The sequence below is a fragment of the Mus caroli genome, chromosome 7, assembly GCF_900094665.2.
Source record: "Mus caroli chromosome 7, CAROLI_EIJ_v1.1, whole genome shotgun sequence".
Classification (NCBI taxonomy): domain Eukaryota; kingdom Metazoa; phylum Chordata; class Mammalia; order Rodentia; family Muridae; genus Mus; species Mus caroli.
The window spans coordinates 26,788,504-26,797,842 of record NC_034576.1 but is presented as its reverse complement, the minus strand read 5'-3'; the positions used below and the strand labels follow the sequence as shown (position 1 = coordinate 26,797,842).

The window sequence follows — 9,339 nt, the reverse complement described above, 5'->3', positions numbered from 1 at the left end:
AAATAAATCTTTAAAAAAAAAAAAAGAAAAGAAAAGAAAAGAAAGCAGGCTGGGGATGTGGCCCCCTTGGTAGGGCCTTTGCAAAGCCCTCAATCTAGGTGGATAACACACACACAAACCAAGAGAGCCATCCCTAAAGGCAGCAGAGGGCTGTTTATGCGGCTCAGTAGCAATGCAGGCTCTGTACTTCCTCTGTGATTCAGATAGGCTAAGGGGAGAGTCATGAGAAGGACCACCTGTTATTTCTCTAGCTTTAAATCCGTACAGTGCATCAGCCCGGGCTATAGGAGATCCTGTCTCATAAGACCTAAATAAATAAGTAGCATACTTTAAAGGAAAAAAAAATCCTGCTTGGATAGAATATGAGATCAGAAGCCTCGGATTTTCCTTTTTAAATTTTAATCTCTAAAAATAAAAATTGACTTAAAGGAAATATCGTCATCCCAGCAAACTACCAGAAAACCCACCACCCCCATGGCCAGCCGTCCCCGATTGTTCTCCCATCCCATTGCGTGGGCTGTCTTCTCCTGAGCTTGCCCTTCTCTTTCAGTTACATTATTCAATCTTGATCTCCCTACATTATCTTCAAGCGCCTTCAAGATTAATCTTAGGATTTATCACTAAAGAGTCCGTGGTAAAAAAAATTCACATTTGGTTCCAGGACAGCCAGGGCTATACAGAGAAACCCTGTCTCAAAAAACCACCACCACCAACAACAACAACAATTCACATTTGTAGATCAGAGAAGGGATAAGAATACCCTTTTCTCTGTGACTTCTCGGTCCCTTTTGGGGGGTGGGGGAGAAGCGAGGAAACTGGGGTGGCTACGCGAAGCCCATCCTTCAGTCCTGTGCTCCTCTCTATCCCAAACCAGGTTGCTCAGGACCACCCCTTTCCTGGTTCGAGGGGAGTCAGGCGACGCGCGCGCACTGCGCAGACTCCTCGCTGCAGTGGGCGTGATCCGTGGAGGTCCCGCCCCTACTCAGCTGCTCAGACAGAAGCTGAAGCCCCACCGAAGTAGCAGCCAACGTCTGAGTAAGGCCGGTGTCGTTTTAGGGTGTGGGGGCTGCGATGCGGGACGGGGGGTAGGATTGGGAGGCTGCGATGGCCCTGGGGTATGAGCCTCAGATGTCTGGTCAGGTAAGTACCTGGGACTGGGCAGACGCTCCACCTGGAACATTCCGTGAGTCATCCAAGACTGAGAAAAACCAGGCACAGAGATTCGGAGCTCCCCTGGCCCCCAGCTAGGACTGTCTTTGTGAAATTACTTAGATTCGAGCTCAGCAGGCAACAAAAAGGGGTTCTCATAGGGAGTAACGTGGGTGCTAATGACGGACATGCTGGACGCTTTGAAAGGCGACACGGGAGTGAAAAAAAAAAGCAGAGGCGTTGGACCTCGAGGGATTTCAACATCCCAGCTGACCAGCAACCAGTTTCCTCCTTTTGGGGTGATGGTCATGGGGCTAAGGGTCCACTTGATTATGGGAGAAGAAAGAGGCTTTTAGTGGATCTCATAAACCCAAAGATATCCACTTTTTTCGATGCCCCTTAAAAGCCCAGAACACCCCACACAGTGCCTGCTTTTTGTTTCCCCCAGTTTCCAGTCCCTGACACACCCACCTAGCCACCTTCGTTCTGCAGAGTCCCCCAGCGGCCAGGCAATATGAAGCCCAAACTGATGTACCAGGAGGTAGGAGGACGGGATGCTTAGTGGGGAGGGCTTGGGGGTACTGAAGGGTAGGAAACCACCAAACCGCCCTATTATCTCCACTCCGCCATCATCCCTGATCCCACAGCTGAAGGTGCCTGTTGAGGAGCCTGCGGGAGAACTGCCCTTGAATGAAATCGAGGCATGGAAGGCAGCAGAGAAGGTAGGAGTACACTGCTCCACTTGAACTATCTCAAACTGTTGGGACCACCTTGTATAGGCTGACAGCTTCCTGCCCCACTCCACAGAAAGCCCGCTGGGTCCTCCTGGTCCTGATCCTGGCGGTAGTGGGCTTCGGTGCCCTGATGACTCAGCTGTTTCTATGGGAATACGGGGACTTACATCTATTTGGACCAAATCAGCGCCCAGCCCCCTGCTATGACCCCTGCGAGTAAGTGAAAGGCAGCTGGATTGTGCGTGGGAGGGTCCTGCCAGCCCAGGGACACTTAAGCCTGCAAGAGCACCCGGTGCTTTGCTGCACGCAGTGCTGTGACGAGGGGATTGTGGGTGCCCACATCCGTGCCCACTCTACCCCCTCCTTTCTGTTTCCATGGCAGCCACAGCGTCATCATCCTTTATACAGGTCTGTGAACACATGGGTACTGTATCCCATCTACATCTGTGGATACACACATGCTCACACACACACACACACACACACCTCCCACACCTCTAGACAGACCAGTGAGATACACATCTGAAGACCTGCAGAGTTCTTCTTTCTGAACCTATCCTCTCTGGCCCTCTGTGACTGACAGATATCCCTCTATACCTTCAGGGCGGTGCTGGTGGAGAGCATTCCTGAGGGTCTGGAGTTTCCCAATGCCACCACAAGCAACCCCTCCACTAGCCAGGCCTGGTTGGGCCTCCTTGCCAGTGCTCACAGCAGCCTGGACATCGCATCCTTCTACTGGACCCTCACAAATAATGACACCCACACGCAAGAGCCCTCTGCCCAGCAGGTACCTGGAAGCCTCACTTCTCACCCAGCTCCCCACCCGCCCCCATGGCTGTGGGAATGGTGGCAGTGGAGAGGGAGGGGGAGGGGTCCCTGCCAACCTGGAGACAGGTGGACGCAGGTGTTCAGTAACAGCTGTCTTCACACAAACTTCTGAAGTAAGGGTGATGTTTTTGTGTCCTGATTATCTGGAAGTCTCTGAGTGTCAAGGAGCGACTTTGGTTATGAGTTAGGTTTACAGATATCACCTTGAATCCGTCACACAAAGAAGGAACAAGTTATAACCCAGCCCAAGCCAGGCTGTGTGTGACCTTAGGCAAGTTCCCTCCCCTCCCAGGCTTCCTGCCACCTTATCTGAAAACTGCAAACAGCACCCGCCCCACTGCTGGGCTCCTGTGAGGATGCCATGGGTTAATCTGCAGATTTAGTCAGTGCCCGGCACAGACTCCACCCTTTCTGAAGGTTTACTGTTGCTGGGCAGCAGTGGTCCACACCTTTAATCCCAGCAATGGGGAGGCAGAGGCAGGCAGATCTTTGTGAGGTCCAGGCCAGCCTGGTTCACAGAGTGTGTTCCAGAACAGCCAGGGACACACAGAAACCCTGCCTTGAAATTCCAAAGAAAAAAAAAGGCAAGGAAAGGAAAGGCAAGGCAAGGCGATTATAAAGCTTGGTATGAGGGTGCTCATCTGCAATCCCAACATTTTGGAAGCTGAAGGGTTGTGGAGGAGCAGATATAAAGTTCCAGGCCATTCCGAGCTACATAGCAAGACCTTTCACAAGCAGGCAACACACATGCGCATACACACATACAAAGTTGCACATGTATACACACACACACACACTGAATAAGCTCACACCTCTTCTAGGCTCCCATTAAAGTACATCAAAGCACAGATACAAGCTGGGCCCTGTGCTGCAGGGTGATAGATAGTCCCAGCTACTCAGAGGCTGAGAGAGGAGAGTCTCAAGTTCAAGTCTTGCTGCAGCTACAAATCACGTTTGTCATCAGTCCAAGCAATATAAGGAGACCTTGTGTTAAATAGAAAGCAGATGACTGGCTCCACAGGTAAAATTGCTTGCCTGAGTTCAATCCCAGGAACCCACAGTAGGAAAGAACTGACTCCTGAGTGTTGTCCTCTGATGTCCACGTGCACGTGTATGCACACACACATATACTCACACGCACATGTGAGCATGCGTACACATACACACACACACACACAAATAAAACCCTTATTAAAAGGGAGAGTGTAGGGCTGGTGAGATGGCTCAGTGGGTAAGAGCACCCGACAGCTCTTAGCTCTTCCAAAGGTCCGGAGTTCAAATCCCAGCAACCACATGGTGGCTCACAACCATCCGTAATGATCTGACGCCCTCTTCTGGAGTGTCTGAAGACAAGGACAGTGTACTTACATATAATAAGTAAATATATATATATATATATATATATATGGGAGAGTGTATCTGAGTTCCATCCCCAGCACTACAGCACATGCACACACACACAAAGAAAGGTGAAGGGGTTTTGTATTGTGATCTAGGAGTCCTCTAGTGTAAGGTGAAGCCTGTTCATTCTTAGGGGGCCCCCGTGAGGGTGATATTAGAGCCCTGGCTAGCCCAGCCCCTCAGCAGCTGTCTCCCACAGGGTGAAGAGGTTCTTCAGCAGCTTCAGGCACTGGCACCTCGAGGTGTAAAGGTTCGCATCGCTGTGAGCAAACCCAATGGGCCTCTGGCTGATCTGCAGTCTCTGCTACAGAGTGGTAAGTTGGCAACAGCGGGGTTGGCAGGCCTGGGGCTGCCCAAGCTGGCCCCTGACTGCTGCCCCCGTTGACCACAGGTGCCCAGGTCCGCATGGTGGACATGCAGAAGCTGACTCATGGTGTCCTGCATACCAAGTTCTGGGTGGTGGATCAGACCCACTTTTACCTGGGCAGTGCCAACATGGATTGGCGGTCGCTGACCCAGGTCTGTATGTCCCCTGCCCGAGTTCCTTACCTCCTCCTGAACTTCCCTTTGTATCCCTGCAATTCGGTCCTCAACTGCCTTGTTCCTGCTGCAGCTAGATTTCCCCCTGGGTCCTGTTAGCAGCTACTAACAGAGTACTCAAGGTCCTGTCCACTTACCTGGCCCTCGCTGTACATTTCTTATGTGTATTTGAAGCCCATCTTTTACCTCAGGAACTCTGGGAAGATGGGATAACAGGTAGGTTTCCTGAATATGCAATTCAGTGTGGAGCCTAGCCTGTCATCAGGCTGCCACATCCCAGAGAGCTCCCGGGCCAGGATAGGGAAGAAATGGGCAGAAGACTGGGTTGAGATAACAGTACACCCTGCAGCAGGGAGGGATGTGGGTGATGAGTAGGGTGTGGGTTCAGGCAAAGATAGAAGACGGAGGGAGGGATGGGATGGGGGGGGAATATGAGGGATGGTTAAGGATGGGATTAGAAAGTAAAGGCAGAGAATGTAGAGTGGGAAGAGGGTATAGAGGAGCCAACTGGGATGGAGATACTGAGAGTGAGCGGGGCCAGGATGGGGGTGTAAGTTGATAGAGGATCAAAGTTGAGATGGAATGAAGATGTAAGGGGGAGGGGGGGTATAGGCAAGAGCTTGGAGGTGAGGTTGGAAGCTGGCAAGGGCAGAGGGGTCAAGGATAGAATGGGGAGGTTGACATGGAAGATCTAGGGTGGAATAAGGAGCCACAAACAGAGCTCAGGGCTGGAGTAGGGGGACACGGTGGGCTGACTGTAGCAGTCCAAAGACATCTGATCCAACATGGGGTCTCAAGGGAGAGTCCCCAAAGGACATGGTTTATCTGCCAGAAGCTTTAGCAGGTACTAGCACAAGGGGGACCAACTCCAGCAGTGCTGTGAAGAAAAGAATGTGACCCTAATTTACCCCAATAAATACTTCCCTAGACTCCTAGACTCAACAATGATATGCTGAAGACACAGTCTTCCTATATGCCTGGCTTCCCACCCAGTGGGGAATACCTGGTTTAATCTGAAGATCCAACACCTGAGACTGAACCGGAGCTGGCATAGGGCATGGGAGACACACAGCTCACGGGACCTGGTACTGCGGGCCTCCTGTCCTCCCAAATCTTTAGGAGTCCGAGGCCAGATGATTAAAAGTCCAAGGCCAGCCAGAAGAACTCAGTGAGAGCTTGTCTGATTTAAAGGGTAGGGGCTGCATGTGCCTCGTAGTAAAGGACCTGCTTAGAGTCCCCTAGTGAGACTCTGGGCTGTGGCTCAATGGCAGTGCACCTTACTGGGGTAAAGCCCTCGTTTCAATACCCAGTAGCACAAAAACCCAGGACCTTTGCAATGGCTGAATGTCTTTTCCAAATGTAAGTTAAGTTTATAGCTGTACGTTTAAGTTCTAGGATGTAAGCTCTTCAGAGTAGAGGTGCAGGGAGGACTGAGGGACGGAGAAAGGAGCTGGCTGGTGGAATAGATAGGACAGGAACACCCCTGTCCTCTGTGAGCACCAGGCCAGCATGCCCAGGCTCAGCACTGTTCTTCCTCAGGTCAAGGAGCTGGGCGTGGTCATGTACAACTGCAGCTGCCTCGCCCGGGACCTCACCAAGATCTTTGAAGCCTATTGGTTCCTGGGCCAGGCCGGTAGCTCCATCCCATCAACCTGGCCGCGGTCCTTTGACACCCGATATAATCAAGAAACACCAATGGAGATCTGCCTCAATGGCACCCCAGCTCTGGCCTACCTAGCGGTAAGTTGGGGAAGATGGGGCCTCACGCTTTTGGCCATACAGCATCACTTGAGGCCTTCCTCTAGCCGGCCTGTTGATTGTCAGGGAGGGAGTCTGAAGTTCACTCTTAGTCAGTCTGCTTCCTCAAAAGCCTGGGCTGTGTCTCAAGGTCCCTCAGCATTGGATTAGTCTGGAAAACGGATATCCAGGCATTTCCAACCTCTGTGTGAGGTGCACGTGGGCTCAGCTCCTCCCCACCCTTGGCAATGTCTAATACAGCCATGGGCAGCTCTTCTTGTGTGTTCCTGAACTTAGTCTGAGACAGTGTCTCATGCATCCCATGCTGGCCTTGAATTATATACTCGAGTATGGCCTCAAACAATTTCAAAGGGGTTTTTGTTCTTTGTTTTGTTTGTCTTGGGTCTCACTGTGTAGCTCTGGCTACTCTGGAACTCTGGAAATCCACCTGCCTTTGCCACCTGAGTGCTGGAATTAAAAGTAGGACCCATCATTCCAAGTCTTTTTTTTTTTTTTTCTCCAAAATTTATTTATTGGCCATGCCTGGTAGTACACACTTTGAATTCCAACACTCAGAAGGATGAGGCAGGAGGATCTCTGTGAGTTCAAGGTCAGCCTGGTCTATATAGCAAAGTCCAAGGTAACCAGGCCTCTCTCGAGAGATCCTGGAGTGTGTGCCAGGCACTGTGGGTGCAGGGAAGTGTGATATTTGGTGCCCTTTGTAAGCAGTCTTTCCTAGAGATGAGTGCTTCCTCCTTCCGTGGCTACTTCTACTTTTAGAGTTGCAGTTCCTCAGGGACCCGAGCGAAGGGACTCTTGTGACCCCTGACACATGAGGGGTTGTCTGGTCAGAGCTGACGTGACAGAAAAGTGTGAATACAGCAAAGGTCTCCACCACTTGCCTGGAGGACTCCCTAGAACCCTGTCCCGAGCCAGGTGAAGTGGGACATGTCTGTAACTCTAGCACTAGAGGGAGTGAAGGCAGGGGGATCAGGAGTTCCAGGTCACTCTGGCTACACGGTGGGTTAGAGACCAAAGTGGACTACGTGAGACCCTGTCTCCAGTAAAACCAAACAACCACCCAACCTTGCTGTGGAAGCATGAGGACCTGAGTTCAAATCCCCAGAGCTGATGTGACGCCTGGTCTAATAGTGCATGTCTACAATCCCAGCACCCCAGGGCATGGCAGCAAACAGAGATTTGCCTCAGACAAGATGAGAAGCAAGGGTCAACACTCAAGGCTGTCCTCTGACTTCCACCCACACTCTGTGGCACGTGTGTAACATGCGTGCACACATTTATCATACATACTGTACATCATACATATGCATACATCAAGAAAGAAGAAAAGAATTTGCATTTTAAATGAGTCTCCAAGTAACAGAGTGCCCCTATTGCTGCTGGATCAGGAACCACCCAAGAGTATGAATTCTGGAACCAAGCAGTCAGTCCATGCTGCACTGATTGCTGTGTGACCTTAAGCAAGTAGCTTACCCTTTCTGAGCCTGTCCCTCACTTGCAAAACAGATACAGTAAATATCCTTCCCTTTCATGGAGGCTATTTTTAGTGATCTCCATAGGGCCTGCCTGCTTCATGGTGAACTGTCCTCACTTGGGATCCCCTGTGACACTGCCTCTAACTGTCCCCTCATCCCAGAGTGCACCCCCACCACTGTGTCCAAGTGGCCGCACCCCAGACCTAAAGGCTCTGCTCAACGTGGTGGACAGTGCCCGAAGCTTCATCTACATTGCGGTTATGAACTACCTGCCCACCATGGAGTTCTCCCATCCACGCAGGTACTCTAAGAAGGGGCAGGACTTGGACGGGGAACCCCTGTGAGGGGAGGGCTGAGGGGGCTCTGACAGCAAGCAGGGGGCCCAGGCAGGACAGCAGATACAAGGGAAGGTATGGAGACAAGGGCTGTACTCAGTGACAGAGCTCTTGCTTAAAATACTAGAGGCGCCAGGCTCAGTTGCTAATGTCACCAAAAAGGGGCGGGGCAGGGATGGTTGAATGTGGGGTCAGAAGATAAGATAGGAAGGCCGGGTGGGTAAAGTGCTTGCTATGCCATTGTGAGGACCTGAATTTGGATCTCCAGCACCTCAGAAAAATGGTAGGCATGGCCAACACAGGGGAACAGAGACAAATGGATCCCAAAGCTCACTCACTGGCCAGCCACCCTTTCTGACTTGGGTCATTCCATGTCACATTCAACAATAGACCGTCTCGAAAAATAAGGTGGATTGGGGCTGGAGAGATAGATGGCTTACTAGTTAAGAATGGTTGTTGCCTAGTTTGTTGCCCAAATCCTACGTTAGTTACTAACACTCATGCCAGGTGGCTCAAACACACATGCATGCACATGCACTTACACACATCCCTCACACGCAGACACACACATGTACACAAGCACACACACCCCCATGCACACACATAGACTCATACACACTCATGCACATAAGCACACACACACACACACCCCACAGATATACCACACACATGCACATGTATGAGATGAGAGGAAATCAGGCATGGCTGTGCATGCCTATAACCCCATCCTTTGAAGAAGGGCTGAGGTGGGATGATGGAGACTAGCCTTGGTTACCAAGTGAAACCTTTTCAAAACAAATCAAACGATGGGAGATGAGTTTTGGGGTACCCAAATGGTAGCCAGAAGCAGGAACTGAGGGAAATGGAGGCAGAGGGCTTGGAGGTCAGGGCTGGGGACCTCTGGAGGATAAGTCCATCTTTTGGGGCTGGAAAGGTGGTTCAGCAGTAAGAGCACTTGCTGCTCTTTCAAAGCTTCCCAGTGCCCGTGTCAAGTGGTTCACAACCATCTCTAACTCTATCCCCAGGCTGGGCAGTGGTGGCGCATGCCTTTAATCCCAGCACTTGGGAGGCAGAGGCAGGTGGATTTCTGAGTTCGAGGCCAGCCTGGTCTACAGAGTG

The 9,339-nt window shown here is 51.2% G+C and overlaps 1 protein-coding gene across 1 annotated transcript in view; it reads left to right on the top strand.

The window, feature by feature from the left end:
* Pld3 (phospholipase D family member 3) overlaps positions 1–9,339 on the top strand; it is a 21,081-nt gene that overhangs the window by 9,316 nt on the left and 2,426 nt on the right. The window contains exons 3-12 of the mRNA XM_021166161.2: positions 875–1,035; positions 1,598–1,690; positions 1,797–1,871; positions 1,957–2,099; positions 2,487–2,670; positions 4,312–4,426; positions 4,504–4,631; positions 6,192–6,392; positions 8,047–8,186; positions 8,256–8,295. Coding sequence (XP_021021820.1) covers positions 1,664–1,690; positions 1,797–1,871; positions 1,957–2,099; positions 2,487–2,670; positions 4,312–4,426; positions 4,504–4,631; positions 6,192–6,392; positions 8,047–8,186; positions 8,256–8,295 — 1,053 coding nt within the window. The 5' untranslated portion in view covers positions 875–1,035; positions 1,598–1,663. The remainder of the gene's footprint in view (positions 1–874; positions 1,036–1,597; positions 1,691–1,796; positions 1,872–1,956; positions 2,100–2,486; positions 2,671–4,311; positions 4,427–4,503; positions 4,632–6,191; positions 6,393–8,046; positions 8,187–8,255; positions 8,296–9,339) is intronic.